Genomic DNA, 26,639 nt, shown 5'->3' on the forward strand with positions numbered 1-26,639 from the left:
GATACTAAAACCACTTGAAAAGTAGATAATAAAGCAAAGGTTTAAAGATATAATTTAAAGAAATTCTAAAATTTAATTCAGTTGATAAAGGTACACATTAAGAATTAATATTAGCTAGCTTCAATTCACTAATAATTAATCCCTCATTCGAATAACTTATATCACGCCAGAAACATGGAATTAGGGTAGATAAAGTAACTACTTTTTACAATGAAGCTTTGCCAAATAAATAAATAATAAATATCTATCTACGTCACAAGTCCCCCGCTAGTACAGCAGTAATTCTACGGATTTACAAAGCTAAAGTCAGGAGTTCGATTCCCCTCGATGAACTCAGTCGATAGCCCGATGTGGCTTTGCTATAACAAAACACACACACATCTTCCCCGCCACACCAGACATGCTCGCCCTTTCAGCTGTGAGGGCGTTATAATGTGACGGTAAATCCCACTAATCGTTGGTAAAAGAGTAGCCCAAGAGTTGGTGGTGGGTGGTGATGACTAGCTGCATTCCCTCTTGTCTTACACAGCTAAATTAGGGACAGCTAGAGCATATAGCCCTCGTATACCTTTGCGCGAAATTCAAAACAAACCAACCTTTTGAGGTATTATGTAAGAGATACATGTTTTGTGTGGTTTATACAGCAATTTGCCTCTTGTGGACTCGACCCAGTAGTCATCCTGACTTTATGAATGGAATGACAAAGTGGGTCATAACGAAATAATCTTTTTTTAAATTCCAGTTTAACCCTTAAACGGCGGCCATTATCAGTTGATACTGTTACCAACAACATTCCCGCTGTTTAAGGGTTAAACACTAGTAAAAGTATGAATTTCGAGTCTCATCCACTTAATGATAACGAAAACATTTTATCTTTTCAAGTAAGGATTCTACGGTTTTACGCTAATTTTCAAACAAATAAACTATCTAGACATTCTACTTATTCATTAATATTTTAATTCTTGAAATTTGTTGTAGTCTGAAACTCGAAATTTACAGCACTGCAAGTACTGTCTAACAGCAACAGACAAACTTATAAATTATAATTTTATTTGACATTAGATGATAGTATTAGGCTTACTTCATTGTTAGACTCTACCTTTTTAATTATCGTCATTTTGAGATTTTCAATAATTGAAAAGAATGTATAATATTAACATTCTAACCACATTAAATTCGAGATATCCATTTTCGACGGCGCATTTCTGGTGGTAGGAACACGATTTATACAAGTCATTTGACACACTAATAATTATTATGACGTGTACGCCTTTTATGAACCAACGAAGTCTTATTTCAATTTTACTCGTCATAAGATATTAGTATTGGGTCTCTTTCGTGTTTAAACACCACATACTTAATCTAGTTCCATAGGATTTTCAAGAATTAGAACTTTATTAAAAATCAACAAGAGGGAATCCTCAATAGCTGCGGTACATGAAATTATTTTAGGCAGGGTTGAGTAAATTAATCTTTGAGACATTTTTTCCCCTTTTTATTAGATATATGTTTTTAGATTAAATTAATGTGTGTGTGTGTGTGTGTTTTCTTATGGGAAAGCCACATCAGGCTATATGCTGAGCACACCGAGGGGAATCTAACCCCTAATTTTAGCGTTGCAAATCTGTAGACTTACGGCTGTACTAGCGGGGGGTAGATTAAATTAATCAATGAAACCTTTTTCTTTTCATTTTATCAGATATATTATTCGGAGCCAGCAATATCAAGCGTGGGGGACTTATAATGCTAGAAACCGGTCTTCGATACCCGTGGTGGGCGGAGCACGTACAGCCAATTGTGTAGCTTTATGCTTAACTATAAACAAACAAACAAACTAAGCGATGTGCTTACCTATACCTGATTCGATTTTATTGCTCATTAAGAATCTATCAGATTACCCTTAAATGGAAATTATTTTAGGCAGAAGTAATGTAAATTAATCTATTAGAGTTTCGTCGTCGTCAAATACAGTAATCAAAGAGGTTTGACCTCCTAAGTCCGAAACTGTAATTAAACCTCAAATCGATCAAGAGATGACGGAATTTTGAAATACAAGTTTGTACTTGAAGTAAACAAAACAAAACAACAACTTAAGAACCATTCTATGAGCCGCTATGCTGCGGCATAAAAGTATTCCAACTAAATTATATCTGTTAAATCCACCAAATATTCATTAGCTGAGAACCAGACTCGTTCACTAACCAATAGCATAAATATTTAAGACTAATTCGCGTTTTATATTACTCAAACATTTCTAAACATTTGGATAAAATTCCTGGTATTACTACTATTCAAGTGACGTCGACCTGGCATGGCCAGGTGGGTTAAGGCGTTCGACTCATAATCTGAAGGTCGTGGGTTCGAATCTCTGTTACACCAAACATGCTTGCCATTTCAGCCGTGGGGGCCTTATAATGTGACAGTCAATCCCACTATTCATAAATAAAAGAGTAGCCCAAGAGTTGACGGTGGGTGATGATGACTAGCTGCCTTCCCTCTTTACACAACTAAATGAGGGATGGCTAACGCAGATAGCCCTCGTGTAGCTTTGCGCGAAAATTCAAAAACAAACAAAAAAAACAATCAAACAAGTGACGTTAACACCTACCTCTGTCAAAACAGCAATACAAAATTTAAATTATAATAAATGCCTAACAACAATATTGTGTTTGATGTCAATTTTACATTCGAAAAGGCAATTTCATATGTAAGGATTAATTGCTAGTATTAATAATAATTTCTTCACTGTCTAAAGAAATTATTAGCGAATGTAACAGGCTTCGTGAAGTCTTGTGAAGTAACATCAAATTCAATTTGTACACGTGTACATACAATAATAAATGTACAAATTCGAATAGTTTGTATTACGTGTTTAAAAGTTAATTCCAAGTGTTGAAATGTAGATTAGAGAATTTGGCATTGATCAAAATAATTAAACATTAATCAATATTGAAAGAAGCTATTCTATAGCTTAGCGCGAGGGATTAATCCTTTACTCGAGTGTTAAGTATTAATCTTATATTCGAACATTTTACAGTATGTGCTAAAATTAATGAAACACGTTTTTAAGGTATTTGATATACCAAGAAATAATCCCAGATTTACACGTGTGTGTGTATATATATATTTACAAGAGTTACTAAGTTTAAACAAAGTCGTATCGGTTTCGTTCGCCTTATAAATTAGTACCAGGCATGAACATATCATGTAACTTGCTTCAGATTATTTTTATATGGCACAGAAAGTAGGCTGAAAGTGAAATTAATGAAAGCTAATTCCATATTACATTAACGTATTAGATATATTAAGATTTAATTTTAGATTCGAACAAAGTAGATCATGGTAAAAATATTCAAACCTATGTATTTAAAAGTTTAAATTATGACGTGGTGTGAAGTAATTGCACATGTTTGAAAGTAAACGTCAAGGTGTAATTAATAACTTAATGCTCATAATGATTTCCATCCAGTTTTATGAGAAATTATATTCTAGAAGATACGGAAAGTCAAGAAGTTAAAACCAGTAATAGTTTTTATCGAAAATTCCCATTGCGTAAATTGTCATCTTTAAAAAAAAAAAAATGCTAATTGTTTAGGACAAACAGTAGTGGTGGTTCAACAGCCGGGATTTGGGGACAACCCAGCGCAGACAACTTGTCCGAACTGTCAGAACAACATTATCAGTGTTACCGAAAAACAAAATGGGACTTTATCCTATTTGATGGCTGTTATTGTGTGTCTTTTGTGGTAAGTATTATTTCATATAATTGATTGACCTGTGACATTTTTAACGAAATTGTAATTATTTTGGGACAGACATTTTATTAGGTAAGTCAATTTCGTTTATAATTTCAAGGTAATATGGTGTAAACAGTATTTACTGCAATATGTTTGTCGTAGAACATTTTATAATTTCCATGGATGTCCCCTATTCACTTCACCCATCCAATAACTATAAATAAATAAGGAATATCCGGCATGCACCATAGTGAAACATCACCATTACTAAAATATGGTACTTAAGAAAGTACGACATTTTTATACTTAAGAAATGTAAACTTAGTTTACTCAACTGTTCAAACATTTTCACATATGCGAGCTTTTGGATATTTTGACAAACATTCACGTATAGGAAGCTTTCCATAGTACAGTCAATGTGTGTGTTCCACGTACACATTTTTAGAAGATTCTCACTTGATAAACATTTATCCTAATTTATTTCTGTACTTGCTTTGTTGGTAACGTCAGCATGCTTAGGTTTAGAAACACTTGGAGGTTAAACAGTCCCTAATTTCATCCATGGGTATGACTTGTGATGTGGGTAACGGCTGCGTTATTTTAGTCTTTTTTTTTTATTTTTATACAACGTTATTCTCTCTCAGTCTTCTTTATAAATTCCTTCCAGTAATATCTCTCGACAGAAGTGTTGTTGGTTATTTTCAACTTATGTTGCAAGTAAATAAAGATAACGTTTAATTTTCTTATTTTTATTACTTTAACTCAGTAAAGTAGAAAATTCAGTTTTAGCTATGAATAATATTTTCTTCTGTACCTACCGTTATTTTAGCACTGTTCTTTGAAATACCGCAGTAGCAACACTTAATAAGAGACTTTAATTATTTTGAAAAGTTCTGAACTTGGTTCCACTTCATCCTGCAATGCCTAAAGGTGAAATTTATTTTTCATTACAATTACACATGGTGACGCCACGTATGGCTAGAATATGCAACTTATTAAATGGTAGTTCACTTTTACGTTACAAAGAATACACACAATTTTACATTTTGGAGAAAAATACATAAAGGTTAGACGATAAAAAATATCATAAGTTTTACTACTAAGGAAGAATGGTGCTGTTAACCAAAATTTGTTATAAAGATGAAGTATGTTAAATATCACTGAATATGTGATGACATTCTTATTTGTTTGTTCGATGAATTTCGCGCAAAGCTACTTGAGAGTTATTTGCGCTAGCCTTCCTTACATTAGAAATGATAGACTAGAAGGAAGGCAGCTAGTCAACACCATTTAACTCTTGGGATACTCCCTTTACCAACGAAAAATGGGAGTGACAATCGTATTACAGCACTTCTGCAGCTGAAATTGCATGTCCGGGAATGGAATTCGCATTTACCAACAGCCAGTTACCCTAACCCTAACCACCAGACTATGTCAAACAAGTGAAATTTAAATTGTAATTCTTTCGACCAATTATTATGTCATATTCCAGGTTAAAGAAAATGTAATTTAAACTCTTTTTGTATAAAAATAAGATTATTAAAGTGTTGTTGAAATAACCATAATAAGTTTTTTCTTAAAATGCTGAGTTCTTTGACGAGAAAATAAGGAATTGGTATTCGTGCAAGTTCCTTAATTTTTATCGCTAAAATAAAGTTGATAATACGATCAATATTTTGAAGTTTTATTGTAATCGTAAGTGCTGCTCCTCCTATAAGCTCGAGAGCTTATAACGTAAAAACTCGAGCTTCGATACCAATAGTTGGCAGAACACAGTTTACTCTGTATTTTGCGCTCAAACAAGAAACATTATATTTCAAAATAATAATAAAAACGCTTCTTACGCGACATTTAACAATGTTAATTATGTAACTCCATATTTTTGTGTTATTCAATTATCTAATACCTAAATTGTGCTTTTTTTTTTTAATAGTTGTCCATGTTTTTGGATCCCTCTGGTGGTGGACACCTGTAAAGATACTGTTCACACTTGCCCTAGTTGCAAGGCCCACCTGGGTGTCAAGAAGGCTATGTAAGCTGGAGGCTTTCTCGTAAAGGAATTTTTAACATTTTTATAGACCCACAAGTGTTATTGTCATACGCACAGAAATTTACAACATATTTTCACTAAGCCGAACAACAGTCATACTAAGAAATAAATTTATACAGTTCCTTCCTGTTGCACTGGAACACGGGTTTCATCTGGTATACCTTTTCAAATACGATTCTCATTACTGGATAATATACATAACTACTGTTAAAAATTCCTTTAGAGTTGAAAGTTAAAAACAAACAAACACGATTACCTTAACTGTTTTAGACTTGAAGCTTTTGTTTTTGTATAGGTTACATGATCACAACACAAAACGGTTTCTATTCGGGCTTGTCAACTAGAACAAGCCAGTCTTCAATTCTAAACTATATTCCATAAAACAAAAAAATTATTAAATTTATAATTTACCTATCACGAGTAACTTACATTAATACAGATACCACCATCCATTGACGGAATACATTAATTCAAATTTTTTTTTTTTTTTATAGTTAATGGAATGACTTTCCCCTTTCATTGTTTCACTACAAGTTTGTAAGAATATTATGAAGGGAAAAAATGACCTTTCAAAGTGTTTTAGTTTGAAGAAGGCATAACACATTCTTCAGCAGGTTGGAATGCAACCAAAAACCTTCAATATGCTACTATGTATATTAAACATTCTTTATTAAGCATTTTATGATAATTAGCTTAAATTTAAATACTTATCACGAGAACACCTAGGCCAAGTGCGTTACGAGAAGGAAAAAAAAATACATATTTTACTGATAGCGACCAATGTGAAAAACATTATTTACTTGGATTATGTAATTTTTTTTATTAAGTGAAAAATTTTACTTAATATTTTATGTTTTAATCCATCGCGACTTTTTGATTTTTTTTTTTTAGCTATATAATTATACATTTTTCTCAGGAATCTCGAACGGTCACAAATTTCATGCATGTGTTTTACATATTATTGTTCTTTTTTCTCGCCCAACTATAAAAAATAATAAAACTGAATGTTTTAAATTATTTCCCCCTGTCAAAACTGTTCGTTATGATTTTTATTATTCCTTAGGGCTATTCCTGTCTGTATAAGTAGTTCACTGTAACTCCATTATATTGAACATTGGCGGAAAATTATTGGCTAGAAAAAAACGCAATATTTTGTGTTACGGACCTGCATATCTTAAATATATTTAAATTCTAATTAAGGTGCCTAAACATTTGAATAGAATGCTTTTCGATTCGAAAGTGTTGGATCTATAATAACCGCCATGTCTAATTTGGTAATCGAAGATTGCTTTGCATGAGGTTAACATTTATTATGCTGAAACATTAATTGAACTAAACGTAACATGTTTTTAGAGAATATAAGTTTTAATGCAAAGTACTCAAGTCTGCAAATTTTAATGATATTTTAATCTTTTAAGGTTTTAAAATATTATATAAACCAGTATTAAGAGTGTGAAACCAGGCAAAATCAATGTGCACAAAGTGCCATAATTCGTCAAGCCATTCATGTATCATCACTTAAATACTTTGTTTGTGCAATCTCACATAAATATCATTGCAGTTTTCTCAAGAACTTTGACCATATATCTAGTTGTAAGAATTTAACGACTTAAAAATTTTGTCTTAATATTGTCGTCAATTTTCTAACTTTTGGCGCTTTAAAAAAACTCCAGTAACTGGTTTAAGAAATGTTTTAATAGATTGCAACTGCCTGTTTAATGAAAAGGGGACAAGATGTTTTGCTTCTACGCTATGAAAGATCAGTACGAAAGTTAAAACACCGTCCTCTATCTGTCCAGCAGACAGATGCAGTCCATTAAACTTCTCAAACCTATATCTACACTGCCAAAAGTTCTACTGAAACAATGAATGTTTAAGTTTTTACGTTTTTCGTGTGTTCTAACGTACAGCTCTCATGTTAAATCTGTACTTTGAGTAATAAATACATTTACAAAAAGAAAACTTTTTTTTCTTCATAAAATCAAATACTGCAGAATGCAATAACCAAGAAATTCTCATATTTATAAAATAATTGATAAAAAAATATGTCAAATACACAAGTTTCATAGTTTAATACAACACAGTTCTGATAATGTAATCGAAAAAGGCAATTACTTCTTAGCTATTAAAACGTTCACGATTCAGAGTTTTGTCCTGATTGTTAAAACAAGACTTTTACTGAATAATTGAATTTTCGTGTGTATGCATGTCTTCACTAAATATATTGTTTTTCCATACTTGTACTGAGAAGCAGCAATTAAAATAAATGAAGTGATTAATCAATTTTGATACTTCAAGTTTAAATATATAATCGAGGTCACGAGTTTGATGGGCATTAAACAGAAATGAAGTAACAGTTCAAAGGATTACACTGATTAATGTAACATGTCTTCCAATAGTTCTAAACTATAGTAACATACTCGTAGAAATCAACTGATACTGAAAATAATTTTTTTTACCGTTGAAATAATAACATTATTAAGTTGCTTTTACAATTAGAGCAGAAAAAAATACAGCCCGTGTGCTGTTAGTTTATATTTTGTATTTTATAAATTTTTATTGGTTCAGATTTTAGTGTAATATATTTTTAAGAAATGTAAAAACATAATTTACCTCATATATGTAATACTTTCAATTCTTGGTTTATAATCATCATTTCCAAGCAACTGATATTGATTTATCTTTTGTACAAAAATTGAAGTTAGAACAGAAATATTTTTCTTATAGTAATCAATTACAACTAACTCAAAAGCAGTAACAGCAAGTCTCCAAGTAAGTTAGTGGTACGTTTCTGTACTTATAATGTTAAAATCAGGGTTTGATTCCCTACAATATACAGAACAAAGAGAGGTCATTGTGTATCTTTGCAAACAACAAATCAACAACTGACTAGAAAATAAAAAAACAGTTAAATTCACATAAATATTTATAACATAACATACTGTTTATGAGCTACAAAGGATCTATTGGTCCATCTGGGCTGTCCCATCCTCTAAACTAAAAGTATTAAAGAAAACCCTCAAAGCCAGCCCTTATCATTCATATCATTATGAAGCTTTCTCTTACATTCATTTACTGCCTCCACAACACCTGAAGACAACTCAGAAAAATTAAACTATCTTAATTGTAAAGGACTCCTACTCTGCTAAAATTTACATTTGTGTCCTTTAGTCCTTCCATTTTTACCATTAAGTATGAAAAAAGATGATGCACTTAAACTACTGATTCCTTAACAATCTTAAACACTTCAATCAGATACCATCTAACCCTTCTATTTCAAGAGAAAACGATTTCAGAGGTCTTAATCTCTCCTAATATGAGAACTCTTCTTTCCCAGGAAACATTCTAGTAACTCTTCTCTGAAACCTTTCTAACAATTAAATGTCCTTTCTAAGGTAAGGAGTCCAAGACTGAACATGATACTCCATATGAGCCTAACCAGTGACATATACAATGAAATTATAACCTATATAGACTTGTAATCAATATTTCTGTAAATACAACCTAAAATCCTATTTGCTCTACCTACTAGCAACAGCACATTGCTTGGATGGCTTTTGAGTCTCATCACCTATTACATCAAGATTCTTTTCTTTCATGACACTGTTAGGGTTATTCTCATCCAAATTATAATTCATGTTATCATCATTCACATCCATTATCTTGCATTTATTACAATTAAAACCCATCTGACATTTACTTGCCTAACTCAGCAAATTATCTAAATCCTTTTATAAATTACCATTCTCCTCTTCACAGCCAGCAACACTTAAGACATTAATATTATCAAGAAGTTTAAGGTATTTAATAACCATTCCTTCTTGAATTTAAATGTAAATCAACAATTCCAAAAAGTTCCCTTCTCCTATTAAATTGATCCCACAAGTCCAATTAGCCAGTCTACTCATCTTTACCTATTAACCTAAGCCCAGTGACTTACTTATAACTCCGTCCTCACAAGAAGTTCTTATCAGCATCTTTGACATAATTAAGTTATGGCCTTTTTTCTTTAAACGTCTTTATCAACCCCTTGTATTTATCAGTTAGCTTCTCTAACTTACCTTTCCCTTTGTCATTAGTTCATTTCTGAACAGTAAAGACTGCATCAATTCTAGCCCACTTTACTATATCTCTCTTGCTCTGTCAATTATATACTCCATCTATTTCCATGAGTAGCATAATGTAATTTTTTTCTCCCTGTTTATCTCACAGATTATCCTATCCATGTACCTTGTCAAAGAACCACTGATAACCATAACCTTCTTAAGTTTATCATTCACATCCTCCTCTGCCTCTTTTGTTTTCCTTCTCTCCATAATCCAAGGGATCTGTTACTCAATTTAACATGGTCATTACAGTTAACTCTACTCATTGTTAACTGAAGCATGTAAAAGCTTAAGTTCATCTAGAAATCCTTCTCTCATTTGTCTCAGTTTGCACTTTCTTTTATCTGTTGCTGCTACCTTAATTAGGGTAGCCTCCAACCTGCAAACCCTATTTACAAATTGCATATTTTCACTGCTATCTTCTTTAAAAGCACATACTGGTCCTGAGTTCGCAAATACAACCACTCATTGCACCCATCACATCTAACAAACTGTGAATATTTAACACTTACATTAGTCTTAACCATTGTATTTTATAGCCTGGGAATAAATATTCAACACTAAATACCAGTACCCTATTAACAACACTGTTAAGCCTAACATATGATAATCAAATATATTACAGTATTTCATCACTACTTTATCTTCACACAAAGTAATTAAGTTTACCTTTAATTATACAGAAGTGACAAGCAACTTGTCTTTACTTTAGTTGATATTTATGTAATAATACAATGCACTTAATCTAATTTATAACCTACCTATAAGATGCATTTAAACTAATGGATCTAAAATCAAGTAACCAAATCTGTAATTAAACTGATTTATGATAATTTGATGGCTAAATTATCTGAAACAGTGAACAATTAACACATTACATCCTTTCATTAATTAGCATTATGTGAACTTGGGAAAATTCAAGTATTCATATGTACCATCAAGGTAAGTGTCTAATATAATTAATGTTTATGCTTCATGTTGTCAATAAAAGTGACACGCTTTAAAATAATATATATATATTTTAAAATGCTGTAATTTAACCTTCCCATGGTGTTTGATTGGGGAATTGTAATTGTAAAAACCTAATTTAGGGAATTTAATGACAGAAGGCACACCTTAAGATACACTACAATATTTCTGATAAATGGTGACATTATGAAATAGACTAATTTAACGTTTTTGATATGCCCTACTCAAGCCTATCTTCCTAACATGGTTGGGTTATCAGATTTATACCACATAGTTTCTGATGTTTAAAGGTACTATTCAAGAAATACCCCAATCAAGAATTTTAATGATAAAAGCTATGGCTCAATGCATATCACACATTTCTGATGATGGGTGGTATAAAAATTGATATTACCCATAACCTAACTTACAGTTTTGACTGATGTGTAAATTACTCAATACTTTCTTCATTACTTCTTTTCCTGAAGCTAAGACCACTGTGACTTCACCACTAGGAAGGAAATTGAAACAAATCACTTTCTTGATTACTTTTTTTTACTAAACTCATCAATAACTGAGAAAAAAAAAAGTCCAAGAAGCTTATGAATTGTCATCCTTACTATATTTTTACAGTTGTTCTTAGCAGTAAGAGAATCTAATAAGTTAAATTTGAAAACAGGAATGATATCAGTGTTGTACTTGTGATTAGAACAAGTTAGTCTAAGGTATGGGAAGTTACCCTACCAAATTAAACAGTATATTTACAAACAGTAAAATAATAAATAAAATCAAAATACACAGCTAAATGCTGGACTATACAAATAATACAGATTTAAAATTAAATTTCTATAACAAAAACAATAAAAAATGTATATGACATAAATAAATATATAAAAATTATAAAATAGTTTAACATACAAATTTAAATCATTTTGTTGCTAAAAAAATGAGATTTTCAATATATTCACTCAGAAGAAACCAAGGACATAAGCAATCCATTGAAAACTACCCTCTATATATGTAATATGAACAGATCATTGAATAAATTTGTATGAAATATATGATTCAATCTGATGCTAGAGCAATATACATGGAACGTGAATTATACCAGTTCCGTGGAAGCACCTTACACAAAATATAAACCAAACACTCATGTCACAATACAGACAGTTATGACACAGTGACGTCATCTAACCTACAAGAAGCTATCCTACACGTATTGAGCAACCACGTGTTCAGCACAAAATGAAAAGATGAAGTTAGCTAAACCTGATTTGATTTTTGTGTCTCTAACAAAAGAACTACAATGAAATTTCTTTTACCAAACCAAGATAAATATGACAGCATTCAAAACCCAGGTTTTTTTGTTTCTTCTAATTTGTTTGGTGTCGTTTCTTCACTTCATTTTCTAAATTCCCTGACTCCTAAGACCAATGTCAGTCAGTTTGTAACCCGTATATAGATGCCTCTAAGGAGCAAAAACATCAGTCTCAACACTTGCCTGGTAAACACAATAATATTTTTAAACTTCAGTTTCATGAACTAAGCTTTCTAATCCTCAAACACTATCCACTGACATGAAGTGCATGCTGGGAACCTCTCGTGGCAGCTGTGGGCGGTGCTCGAAAGGAGGTATGTGATCTCGCCGTCTTTTACGTTTTCGGTGGCAGATGGCACATAAAGCAAGAATGGAAAATATAGCTGCACCAACACTTAATCCAACCACAAGGTACATATCCATATGAACTTCTTTGGCACCTAATGGATGTAAAATGAATTATCATTTGGTGAACTAAACACTTTTAGGTTTAGAAAGACAAAATTCAAGTAACAACAGCAAAATGTACCTCAGATGATACAGAATGTCACAACCCCAAATAAGCTATAAATTATTGCTACTTCTGAACTACTGTGAATATTTTCTAATATATAATATTAAAATGAAATTATTCTTTTCAATGTGATAGCATATAAAATAGCTCACATTTGTTTTAAGTTTAGCTTTTTGCACTTAATAAGTGGAAAACTTATCTGAAGATCTAAAAATCTGGGAACAATTTTTTGTGAAAAACATTATATTCTGTTTTCACTTATTGTATAACTACCAACCTATTTCTATAAATTTAGACAATGGTGTGTAACCGAGAATTACAAAAAATTTTTTATTATCATTGTGCACTTCATTTTATCAAAATAGGACAAATATTTTAAAATAAATATTTGTATTAAGTCTTTCTTATGCATTATTAACAAGTAAGCAAACTTTGATAATGAAAGTTAAAAAACATCACTTATTAAGGTTGCCTGTCTTTGAAACTGTGATGTGTAATATTATTGCTTGACAATACAAAATAACCACAAATTAATTTTTTGCACTATAAATATAGCATTATACCAAAAAAAAACAAGGTAAAGTACAACATAACTATATCAGTAATTGGAAAATGGACAGGTTAGTGACAATAACAAAATCATTCCAGTGACGACAAGAATGAACCAGTAACAACAATACAACCAGGCCAGTAACAGAGAAATAGTCAAGTACTTATGAATAACATAGTTATAACAGTAACAACAATACAGATAGGCTAGTAAAAGTGAAATAATCATGCAGGTTACAATGGAAGAATCATGCCAAGGACAACAGCACAGATAGACTATCTAATAATAATAAATGCACATGTGCAAGAAACTATTATATAGCCATCTTAGTAAAAGAGTTTTAAAAAAATCTCCTGCCAGGAATATTACAGTTACTGTGACATTAACAATACATGCTCGAAATGGTTCTTTAATTGTTGCAGTAGCGGTAAGATAAGCATGCTAGTAAATAAAAATGTAACAACAATAATGTAGTCCTGTAATTATAGAAAAAACAAAAATAATATAACTGTTTCAATATAAAAATAGTATTACTAATATATATAATACTGGAAGTGATGACACTAATATCAAGTAAAAATAATGTAACCAGTAAAAGTAAGATAATTATTCTCATTTTAATAGAATACCAGCACTCATAATGATAATATAACAGCAACAGTAATATAAAAAGTTTAGAAAGGTCAGAAAAAAGTTCATTAGCAGAAAGCTTGTTATACTAGCTCCTAAAATTATTGAATATTAAAACAGTAAATAAAAAATCAAATTAGACACAAATATAATAATAATTAATAAACAGGCAACAATGATCAGACTGTGTATGTATATCAATATATGGAGAGATCATATAACAATAACCTGACACACACATATTGTGTGTTGTTATACATCAAGGGTTTCCAATCTTTTTGGCTGAAAAATCTCTAAACTGATCCTAGTCCATCCAACTCCTACACCTCTGTAATACTACTAGTATGCCTAACAATACTGACACTATTCCTATCATTGTCACATGTCTGTTCACTCATATAAGTATTCTTATGCTTGTCTACACATACTGTCCTTATTACGAATGAATCTATCACTAAATTCAGTATTTAAAGTAAACACTGCAAACAAGTTTTAACTAGATGCAAGCAGGTAGCCACTGCAATGAAAAAACTCACAAAAACAAGCATATGAAACTACAGTTGAAAAGCAAACTGGACCAAACTAATCAATTTCATTTACTAGTACTGTATTTTATTTTTATTTATTCATTTAAATGTCCTTTGTTTTATTGTTAGAATTAGTACTCACACTCATTCTAAAGTCATTATGTATTATGACCATCAGTTTGGAAACAATGCTAAAGAGTTGGACCAGTAGCAGTGAGTTGATAAGCATGTATACCACATACCTACAGAGAATGTACCACTAACAAAGTTAATAAACATGTACAGCATATGCCTAGAGAATGTACCACTAATAGTTAGTTAATAAACATGTACAGCACATGCCTAGAGAATGTACCACTAACAGCGAGTTAATAAACATATATAGCACATGCCTAGAGAATGTACCACTAACAGTGAGTTAATAAACATGTATAACACATGCCTAGAGAATGTAACACTAACAGTGAGGTGTATACTACATTTCTACAGAGTTGATAACTAATAATAAAATCAGAAATACAGATATTTACATCACAACACAATACAAAGAATTTACAATTAATAATAAACCAAGAAATGGATATATTACAATAAAATACAAGCTGTGCAACTAACACTGTATAGAAAAAATGTATACCAAATTAAAATACACAGTGTGCAACAAGCAATACAAACACATATACCAGATTTCAATACAGAATGTGCAATTAACACACAGGTATACCACAATGTTGTGGGGGAAAATTCTTACAGTTCTTTTCATCAGTGTCATCATTGATGCCACAGTTTGGTAGTTTATTACATTTGAGGCTGGACGAAATACAGAACCCGCTTTGTCCACAAAGTAGCCCTTTGCACACAGTGTCAGCTAGAAAACAGCAATACCAGGATCTTAGATATGTGACATTACTTGAAGCAGATAATCAGATATCTGGTAGATATAGTTGAAATAAATCAAGTGTTAAAAGGTAAATATGCATTTAAACAGATAGACCAGAAGCAAAAGAATTATAATACTTGACATAGACTGGTCATTAAGGTACAAAGCCATTTCTTTTTACTTCCAAATTTATAACAAAACTTCCTGTTGCTTTAATTTAATTGTTATACACTGTAGTCTTATGAGTTTTGATAAAGAAAATTAATTTAGAATTAACAAGGATTTACCTTCTTGTACCTCTGTCCAGACTGCTTTAAATCCTCCAGAACCAACAGCCTTATTTGCCGTGACAAATCTGGAAGAAACAAAAATACTGCTCATGTGAATCCAAATTAACAATCTATATGAACATTGATAGTTATATATGTATAAAGAAACTAGACTGCATACAATATTTTAACACTCCTACGAAAAGACATTTCTAGTCCTGATTTCTTCAAGCCCATTCCCCTGGCTGTGGTTTCGCTAGATAGTAGATAGGGACAGTGGGAATCTTGTTAATCCATTCATTAATGGATTTAAATGGCAATTTCATTTAAATACAAAATTATTAGCCTAATATTAATAACCTTTCAAGTTGCTCTGAAGCCTATTAGGCCCCACTTTTCGTAGGAGTGTTAAGTTAATCAATATGGATAATATCAAACATTTATTATATAATTAAATGTAATAAAAATTTAGATAGATGATTAGATAGTTGAGAAATGCTAGAAGCATAAACAACTAAATCACAAGAGACATTTAAACAGATGAACAGCCAGTTACAGTTTAAAATCAAAAATGAAAACCAGCTCTAACTATTCTGCAAAAAATAAAACACATGTACTACAGAGACAAAATGTACAACTCAAAATAATTGTTACCCAATGCAACATATATATATGAATAAGAGTATTTGGACAGAACACTGGGGAAACTATTTTAATAATGTTTATTATGTTCACCTTTAACACTCATTATACCATATGTTAGCAATACTTGTCAATGACCTATTATTATACATCATATCAGCATATTACACAGTGTGTACTAGTGTTTCAATCACTCATATTATCATTATTATATTCAAAAACTCTTTGGAGTTTAATACCTTCATTTTAATTGGTTGTCTGTGGCATGTGTTAATACTCATAAACACAGTGGAAAAGTGTACCAAGGGATTCATATGTAAATTCAGTACAGATGGATTCATTCCTAATTGGGAGTGTACTTGCCCAAAATCTAAAATAAAATGTAGTATGTTCTAGTTAAAACCAGAGAAAATTTAAATAAAAACAAAGTCCTTTATTTGTCCAGCACAGTACACATAACTCTAAAAGAACTAGAAATAAAGGAAGAACTATCCTTAGCAAATGAAAATAAAATGTAGGTACATTTTTTATATCAAATGAAGTAGTTTAATGGTTAATTAGCATGAGAACTACAAAGAATATTAATACTCTCAACAAACAAAAATGATTAAATACTCATTCAGTTACTAATACAAAACTAGTATTGTGTATAGTCAGATTTTGATTTTTCTACAAATATGTTTCCACAGTTGAGCACACTTACTGTAGTTTTAACACACTTGAGGATGAAAGTATCTGACGGGTGTCATTTGTTAACTTTTCACCACAAAGTTCGATTGGTGGCTGACTGAGGTCACTCCACACTCTTACAACAGCTCCTGGGCATCCCCTTTCTGTAATTATTGTTATTATTTGGAGAGCAGTAACACAGAAAAATGATCATGTTACATTAAAACAACAATATATTACTGATTCTTAAAGAACTAGCAACACGTTGCTGTGTTTCACATAGTGCAATTCTGATAAGACCATATTAATTACATGCAAGTTTAATTTATGACCACTTTCTGCTAATTAAACAAATATTAAAAGAAAACCCATATAACATGAATCTATCTCGTAATCCCGTAAGTAATGTCCGAAAATTTAACACAGAAAGTGCATCATCATTCCTGTCTTTGTAGAAGGCTTTAATGACTAAAATGTGTACTATGATGTGTAAAAATATTCAGACAAATAAAACAAACTAACCCAATTCCACTTTTTCTGATCATTAATCAAATAAACCTTTATGAAGATGGATGTGTCGAGGAGCATATTAGACATATAATGCTTTACGAGTACAAAAAGGCAATAATACAGCAGAACTACATGAAACATTAAAGGTGTTTATGGTGCAGTCTTTCTCTCAATGAAAGAAAATGTTGAAGGTGGTTTCAGCAGTTCAGATTAGGTGACTACAGCTTAAGTGATGCGACACAATCAGGTCGTCCTGTTGTTTTCTATAATGGTAATTTTAATATAAACATAATGTACAGTAAGATTATTTCTGTTTTGTTTCATGTTTATTTGCAAACTACTATTTAATAATTCTTTGTTAAAACAATATATCTTTAAAAAGGTAAAAGTAAAATGGTATTTGTAATATAAAACAGAAAGACTAGGTAATCTTCCATATTATACAAAAAATTAGTGTTAAAACATTTGAGTAGATTAGATTAAGTAAAAATATTTCTTACCATCTGGTTCTCCCTCAATCAAGAAAAAGTCAAATAAGAGCAAAACTTTGTGAAATGGCCGGACGGTAATGTACCAGTTGCAAAGTTGTCGGTGAGCCTCGTATTTGGAGGGGAATCTTGGGCTAGTAATTACGCCATTTGCACTTCCTGTTACATTTCCTCCACAATCTAAATTCTGTGCTGATGAAATGAATAAGTAGGTAGCACTGAATCCACTAGCCACATCTACTTTATCTGTTCTAAATATCACTTTCATATCATGTATGCCCACATCAGACACGATAGGTCCAGGGGCTGTCTTGGAACAGTACTTGCCAAACTTATTTTCTCTACCACTAGGATAAACTTCAAATATTTCAATCCAGTCTTCTGTGCACATTTCACTAAGAGACAAAAAACTGAATTAAAAAAATAAATACAGGTTAAAGTTCACTTCACACAAAAACACAAAACTATATAACCCTCCTTCCTTGTTTCTTATGTGGAGATTGATTTATAATGTTAGGAGAACATGTAGGTTAAAAAACGATCAACTAAATACAAAATGTGAAACCCCATAATCCAACATTCCTTGACTTCAGATGTATGTTTCTAGGGAATGATACACAATATAATACAGAGAAAAGTTGGTTTTATATACACCTTATGCATCAATTGTAAGAAAAAGACTAATATTTACACCTAAAGCACAAGCCCACTGAAGTGAGTAGGCAACTAAAAACATAATTAACACCCCCTTATACATCACTTGATGCTTACCTTATAATTGACAAAAACTTCCCAAAATTTATTGATTCTATCACACTGATCAAACTATTGGGTTACTACGTAATAACATACTGTTCAGGGTCAACAAGAGACCTTTGGTCCATCTTGGCTGCCCAATTTGCTAAGACAAATTAAAAAAGAAAAATTCAAAGCCAGTCATTATCATTAATATACTTATCAAGCTTTCTTTTAAACACATTCAAATTTACTGCCTCCAGAACATACAAAGGCAACCCATTCCATAGGCCAACCACCCGATTTGAAAAATGAAATTGTCTTAGCTGAAGATGGTTTCTACCTTGCCTAAATCTATATTTTTGTCCCATAGTTCTACAATATTTACTATTAAGTATCTAAATGGCTTAAGAGACTCATCAACCATTACACCAAGATCCTTTTCTGTTGTGACACTGTTAAGGTTATTCCCATCCAAATTATATGATATTTATAATTCAAGTTATGATAACCTATATGCAATATCTTGCATTTATCATAATTAAAACCCATCTGTCATTTATTCGTCTACCTCAATGATCTAAATCATTTAGTAAATAAGCAGCATCCTCTTTACAGCCAGCAACACCTGATAACTTAATATAATCAGCAAATTTAAATAATTTATTGACCACTCCTTCATCTATGTCATTAATGCAAATCAAATAGAGCAATGATCCTAAGAAGAGCCCTGTGGACACCACTTGCAACAATAATTCACTTTGTTTGGACTGCATTTATAGCAATCCACTGTTTTTTCTATCAAGCCACTATTCTACCCAATTAGTTAGCTTATTCCCCCATACCTTCGGTGATAAGTTTCTTTACAAGCTTGTTACGTGGCACTTTGTCAAATGCTTTCTGAAAATCCAGATACATCAAATACACACCCTTACCCTCATCTACATAAGCAGTAATGTTTTCAATGTTTTCAAAGTATGTCAAAATATTTTCCCTTAATAAAAGCATGCTGACTATCCAACAAAATTATAAACTCTGTTAAATGACTTTGCAAAGTATCTGTTATCAGACTTTCAAAAATTTTTCCCATAATCGATGTGAGAGTAATAGGCCTGTAATTACTGAGACAACTTCTATTACCTCTCTTGAAGATATTATTTAACAAGCTCAAAGTTTATGTAATTGTCTTTTTTCAACTTTGTTTTTATCTTAATTGTTCACAGTTAAGACTACTGTTTAACTCTTCATTAGTATAAACTGAAGATAAAGCAGAATTTAATAACCTAACCATTTCATAACCATCAGATTCATGCCTTCCTTTATCATTCTTCAAAAGTCTGATCCCCACCCTAACATTTTCTTTACCCCTGATACATTTAAAAAATACTTACTGATAATTTTTATACCTACAGCCAAATTTTTTCATACATCATTTTGGGTGTCTTAATTTCTTGTTTGGACCAGGTTCTTGATTTTCTGAACCTCCTGTCATACCAGTCAATTTAAATTTCTTAAAGTTGTGATGCTTTTATTTAATTTTATCTCTTATACCCTTTGTGAAAGAACCTGTTTTTCACTTGCAACTACTTTCTGTAAGGAATATATTTGTTTTGAATATTAAAAACTTCTATCTTTAAAAATTCTCATTTGCTTGGGCTCTTCAAATAAATCAACTGCCCAATTCACAACAAATAATTCTTGTTGTACCCCTAACAAAATTGTTTTTTAGAAATTTTAAGTCAAACTATCGTTATTCCCAATTTCCATATGTAGCAAAACATCAAATCTAATACAGCAATGATGAGATATACAGACATTCCCTAATTTCCACTATTTTTGTAATTAACGTTAACAATTAATCTAAAATAGCATTATTTCTAGTACTTTTCTTGACCAGTTGGTAAAGAAATCCATCTTGAACAGTTTACAGAAACCTTTCTTCCTCATTACTTGACTTTAGCATTTCACAATCAATACTTATGAAACTAAAATCGCTTATAGTTGACTTCATTAACAGCTGAAATCTTAATCTCACTAATCCCATATGTTTCATCTGGTGGTCTGTAACAAATTCCTACTAAGCGCTTTTGCCCTTAATATACAATAAGATAAACCCAAATGGATTCAATATCATCCTTAATATTCTCACCATCGGCAGAATGTAACTCACACTTTACATATAAATCCACTCCTCCCACTCTCTTTACTACTCTGTTCCCATTAAATAACCTACAACCATTTATTTCAAAGAAATTTCTGTCACAAAAACCATCTATATGTGATTTGCCCAAGAAAGTAAACTAAATTTATTTTATTACAACTTAGATTAACTTACTTATAGCCACTGGAAGTTGACAGAAGACGTTTGGTTTTAAAGTAGTTGAAGACAAACTGGACCTGCTCTCCTGGAAGTCCTTTGAAGATGTATTGGCAATAGATGTTTGAAGGATAGTTGGCAGGGTACCTTGGTGAATTGAACTCTCCTGTTTTTCTGCTCTCACTCTTGTAAGTAAAATGGCATTTCCCACTAGGAGAAGGTGTACCAGGAACCCTGTAGTCTGAGTTAAAAATAATATAATAGATTAAGATATTAATTGTGATCCATCAGCTTAAGGTAAGGTTGATAAATGATAGTGAGGGATTATTGACTATTCATAAAAATATTATTACTTAATGATGATACCCTCATTATTTGGTAAAAGAGATGGCAATGTTTGGACTCACAGATGATCCTATCTTTTGTGAACTACCTTAGATAAAAATAGTGTTAAATGACCCATGGTTCTTTCTCTCACAAATTAATCTGGAACATTTACACCTAATATGACAGATGATTCTATTCTAAGGTAGAAATTATTAGACTGATTCCTTTTCATGAGACACTTTAATGAATAATAGCTAGACTGACAAAAACAACTGTCTTTTGAAAACAAATCTAATGTGGAAATTAATAACTACACAAGCAGGTGATTTCACTTTTCATGAACTACCTTATAAAGGAATGACTATGTTAATAGGTAAATATTATTTATTTAATCTCTAAGACAGAAATGGTTAGAATGGCATATGATCTGATACAGGAATTTTTAGACTAATTGATGATCTTGTCATTCTTGAAATACTTAAAAGTAGGAATAATAGAGTAACAGCTGATTAAGCTGTGTCTGAAGTGCACTGGGGAACAAGACAAACAAATACATACTGGTTATCTAATTCAAAATAAAACTAAGACCTATATCTAAGAGCATAAATATATTACTTTATTTATACATAGAAATGATAACACAAGCCTGTAAATTTAAACTTCATAAAAGTTGTTTTGGTTTAAATAATATATTTTCCACAATGCAGCTATGCATATTTCAAAAATAATGTTCATTTCTTTTCTATCACATAAGGATTTTTTTACAAATTGGGAAGAAAAGAAACACTCTTACTTAGATAAAATTATTATTTTGTTACGGACATATTTGTTAAGAAAAATACAAACTGACGAAAAGGGAAGAACATTGATGTCAAATGAATGTGCATCCTCATTTATTCAGAAATTGTTTTCTGAAATCTGTCTTTTAATCTCAAAATTATATGTTGTGGTCTTTCTTTTACATACTACATCTGAAGCATTTCATTTCAATAACCAGCAGTAACCAGCCACCATACTGATGTTCCAACTTCCCTGATACCTTGTCTCCATTTCTCTAATGCTTTGATGAAACCTAATCTCTTGTTTTATGCTGATGGCACTGAGATTTTCAGAGAATCAGCTCACATGTGGGTGTATAAATGAACTTCCAAGTTCACATTACAACCTAACTCTTTAAATTTATCAAGCACGTTATGGGAAATACTTTCCTAATTCAGGTTCTTGTTTTTCAAAGATTTGTCAATAACAACTTTAAAGGCAATCCACACTTCTTTTTTCTGTGTGTGAAAAGTTGTGGTTCTCCAGGAGTTTCAGGTTGAAAACAATTCCTATCATCATCTCTATTTACAGCAGCTTCAGAACCATTGAAATCTGTATCAAGAGTCTCTGGTGAAGTAAGTCCATGAGGAACAGGTCTTACAGGACATTGAAGGTTTGGATTAAAAATTTCCTTTTTATTTCAAGTGTTGTAGCCTTGCACATTACATAAGCAAAAAAAGCAGTCATCTCAATTGTTTCTGTGCTCATGCCAGACCACTGAAATTCCAGAAGGCAAACACTTTTTTTAACCTCAAGTCTAACTCTAAGTTCTAACTCTTCAACACAAATGGTGGAAACTTTGTGCAGAGTCCAGGATTTATCTTGGTCCCCACATTTTGTTCCATAATACACAAAATGCACTTTTTTGATAAATTATAAAATGTTTTGCTCTTGTTTCTTTAAAAAACTTAGCACAAATATGACAGAATATATTTGGGTGATTTGCATAACCAGCTGTTGCAAAAGTAACAATAGCTAATATTGAAAAAAAAAAAAAAATGTAAAAGTGCATGCACAAAGAATTCTATCCAGAAATGACACATGTGGCTTGTTAACCATTTATAAACTAGTGGTGTGTTTCTCATGGATTCTAGAATGATCAATAAGACTTTCACATCATACTTGGTCTAAGAAAATTTATACTACAGCCAGTGATTGTCAACATTTCAAACATAACAAAATGTAACCTGATTTCAATTAAAATGTTTTACTGATGTAAATGTACACATGATGTTTTGTGAAAAACTTGTATGTATTAAAGAAAAATAGGTATATGATTTTTCAGATACAATGTACAGGAAGTATTGTAGTAAATGTAAAAATTTCAAGACAATAAAACTATTGCAGGCCTGTGTTATTACTATCCTAAGTAAGTCACTGGCAAGTTCCTGAGCTTGCAATGTTAAAATATGGAGTTCATTTCCCCATGGTGAACTGAACACAACTAGCCCATTGTGTAGCTTTGAGAGAAAATCAAATAGCAACAACAATGCATAAATAGAACATTTTGATTTAAAAAGAGGTACAAACTGTTGCTTGATTAACACATTGAATGAATAGTTTTGGCATGTTTCCATCTTTAACAACGAACCTTCATTCTTGAACAAAACCTGTAATTTCAGTGAAGAAAAAAAGAATTATAGATGACGTAGAGGCATAATATATTCTTTGATTAGATATTCCCTCTGTAGTAGACTATATTTTCATCAAAACACTACTTGTGAGAGAACAAATAAAAAATACAACAGACTCATACTTTTGTGGAATGTAAACTATGAGTAGGTTCTTATATAGTCCTTTTGATAGCACTAATAATCTAAAATATGTTAGGTTTTTGAACAACATATAATTATACCATCAGAATTAACTTTCTTTACTATTCAGTGGACTAAATGATAAGTACAAGACTTCACATCAAATCTTACATAAAAGGATATTTTTTATTAATAGTGAACTACAAAGAAACAAACGAAAAACACTTCCATTTCAATGAACAGAAAGTTTATATAAGAAATACCTGTTTCAAATGTATATCTAACTTTAAATCCCTTCCCTTGTGAAGAACCGCTACTAAAGATCATCATCAAACGGGGTCCTTCTGACACAACAGAAGGTGGAACAACCTCCCCACAGAAAACATGATCATATTCATCCACTGCATGTCTTTCTTCTTGGCCTTGTAGATAGATCTTTAAGTAGGCATCATTACACCTGACACATGAAAAAAAGTTTTAAAAGAAGTTGAATAAAACATTAAGAAATAATTCATCAGTCATCATATAAAATCCAACATGAGTTAAGAACATTTCATCAGGCTATAGACTGATTCATTACTTATAAAAGAATAAAAATTGAAATTTGTGCTAACTTGTTGAATAAACTTGTATGAAATAAACTTAATTATTCTCTGGATTTTTGAAATACTAGGTGTGGGGTGAAAAACTGAACTACTGTCTATTTGATTTGTTATATCTAGGGTAAGACATCAGTATCATTTGTAACAATTACAAATATATAACTGACATTAGTGGTATCATTTGGCATTTCTTAACATAACTCTCAACTAATATAACTTAAAAAAATCAAAGCCAGCCCTTAGCATTCATATACCTATAAAGCTTTTTCTTACTCATTTAAACTCACTGCCTCCAAAACATCTTAAAGCAATCAATTCCAGATGTGAACCATCCTGTTAGAAAAATAAAATTGTTTCAGGTGAAGATTGTTCCTACCCTGCCTAAATTTATACTTGTGTTCCCTATTCTTGCTATTCTTACTGTTAAACCTGAATAAAAAGATGATGCATAAACATTATCAATTCCCTTTAGAATTGTAAACAACTCAGTACAATTCCCATAACTCTTTTTCAAACAGAAAATAATTTTAAAGATTTCAGCCTCTCCTTATATCACAGACCCAGAATCCCAGGCACCATTCTATTAAATATTCTCTGAATCTTTTCCAACAATTAAATGTCCTTTCTAGGGTAAGGAGTCCAAGACTGAACACAATATTCTAAATGTAGCCTAACTAGTGGCCTGTACAAAGAAATTATAACCTCTTTAGACATGTATTCATTATTTCTGTAAATACAACATAAATTTCTGTTTACCCAACTATTAGCAAAAGCACATTGCTTGGATGATTTTAGAGAAGGATTGACTATTAGATCAAGATCTCTTTCTTTCATGACATTGATGAGGTTATTCCCACCCAAATTATAATTAAAATTATGAAAATGTACATATATTATCTTGCATTTATTATAATTAAAACCCATCTGCCATTTATCTGTCCAACATTGCAAATGATCTAAACCCTTTTGTAAATCAGCAACATCTTCTTCACAGCCAGTAACACCAAAGACCTTAATATCATCTGCAAATTTAAGTAATTTATTGATTATTCCTTCATCTATGTCACTGATGCAAATCAAAGAGCTAAGGTTCTAAGACTGAGCCCTGAGGTACTCCACTTGTAACATTAATCCAGCTTGAATGAATGCTATTTGTAGCAATCTTCTGCTTTCTTCCATCCAACCATACTTCTTTCCAATATGTTAACTTATTCCATACAATTATATAGACAATTTTTTACAAGTCTTTTTTGTGGCATCTTGTCAAATTCTGGAAATCCAAACACATTAAATCTACCCTTTATCTTCATCTACATAAGCAATAACCTTTTCAAAGAATGTCAAAATATTCATAAGACAAGGTTTTTCCTCAGTGAAGCCTTACTGATTCTTCATTAAAATTCTAAACTTTGTTAAATGCCTTTGCAAAACATTTTTAACAGACTTTTCAAAACTTTTCCCACAACTGATTTAAGACTATTGGGTCTATAAATACTGGGGCAATTTTTATCAACTCCATTGAAAAGAAGAGTTACATTAGCAAACTTCCAATCTTCTAGTATTTGCCCACTATTCATAAACTGACAAAAAGTAGTAGTAAGTGACTCACATATCCAATCTTTAACCTCCTTCAAAACCATTGGGAAAATAATATCTGGCTCAGGAGCTTTATCATTTTTATAAACTTCCCATTATTTTCTCAACCAGCTAAGAATTAATACAGTCATCTTGTTTGATCTCATTTCCATCTATCAACTAACTGTTCAAGATGAGGAATACCGTTTAAATCTTCATTACTAAAAACCAAAGAAAACACAAAATTTAATAACCCAACTATCTCATAATCATCAGATATTAGACTTCCTTTATCATCCCTCAAGGGTCTTTCCCCCTTCTAACATTTTGTTTACCCTTAATGTATCTAAAGAAATCTTTTCTGTTAGTTTTTACAGTTTCAGCTAACCTTTTCTCATACATCCTTTCTGATGTCCCAATTTCCTGTTTTACCAACTTTCTTTATATTCTATAATCTTCTAAGTCTCCTATCATACCTTGAAATTTAAATTTCTTAAATTTATGATAGTTTTCTTTAATTTTATCTCTTAAACCCTCTGTGAGTCCACCTGGCTTTTTACCTGTAGCTGACATTTCCTTTCTATAAGAAATATGTTTACCTTGAATATTTAAAAATTTATTTTTAAAATTTTTCCACATTTGATTAATGTCTCCAAATATTCAGCTGCCCAA

At 31.4% G+C, this 26,639-nt stretch overlaps 2 protein-coding genes across 6 annotated transcripts in view; one reads left to right on the plus strand and one right to left on the minus strand.

The window, feature by feature from the left end:
• LOC143229244 (lipopolysaccharide-induced tumor necrosis factor-alpha factor homolog) overlaps positions 1-7,749 on the plus strand; it is a 30,135-nt gene extending 22,386 nt beyond the window's left edge. Inside the window, exons 3-4 of the mRNA XM_076461302.1 lie at positions 3,596-3,746; positions 5,671-7,749. Of these exons, the coding sequence (XP_076317417.1) occupies positions 3,596-3,746; positions 5,671-5,773 (254 nt within the window). The 3' untranslated portion in view covers positions 5,774-7,749. The remainder of the gene's footprint in view (positions 1-3,595; positions 3,747-5,670) is intronic.
• LOC143229243 (CUB domain-containing protein 2-like) overlaps positions 5,670-26,639 on the minus strand; it is an 83,549-nt gene continuing 62,579 nt past the window's right edge. For 2 of the 5 annotated variants that reach the window (XM_076461300.1, XM_076461297.1), the window contains 7 exons: positions 24,054-24,247; positions 20,909-21,131; positions 17,851-18,233; positions 16,875-17,004; positions 15,548-15,615; positions 15,105-15,248; positions 5,670-12,599 (listed from right to left, as the gene is read on the minus strand). In XM_076461300.1, the coding sequence (XP_076317415.1) occupies positions 12,400-12,599; positions 15,105-15,248; positions 15,548-15,615; positions 16,875-17,004; positions 17,851-18,233; positions 20,909-21,131; positions 24,054-24,247 (1,342 nt within the window). In that variant the 3' untranslated portion in view covers positions 5,670-12,399. Of the gene's footprint in view, positions 12,600-15,104; positions 15,249-15,547; positions 15,616-16,410; positions 16,542-16,874; positions 17,005-17,121; positions 17,614-17,850; positions 18,234-20,908; positions 21,132-24,053; positions 24,248-26,639 lie in introns of those variants that run through there. The other 3 variants (XM_076461299.1, XR_013015760.1, XM_076461301.1) reach the window with 3 other exon arrangements.

Source organism: Tachypleus tridentatus, chromosome 10 (assembly GCF_004210375.1).
Source record: "Tachypleus tridentatus isolate NWPU-2018 chromosome 10, ASM421037v1, whole genome shotgun sequence".
Taxonomy (NCBI): Eukaryota; Metazoa; Arthropoda; class Merostomata; order Xiphosura; family Limulidae; genus Tachypleus; species Tachypleus tridentatus.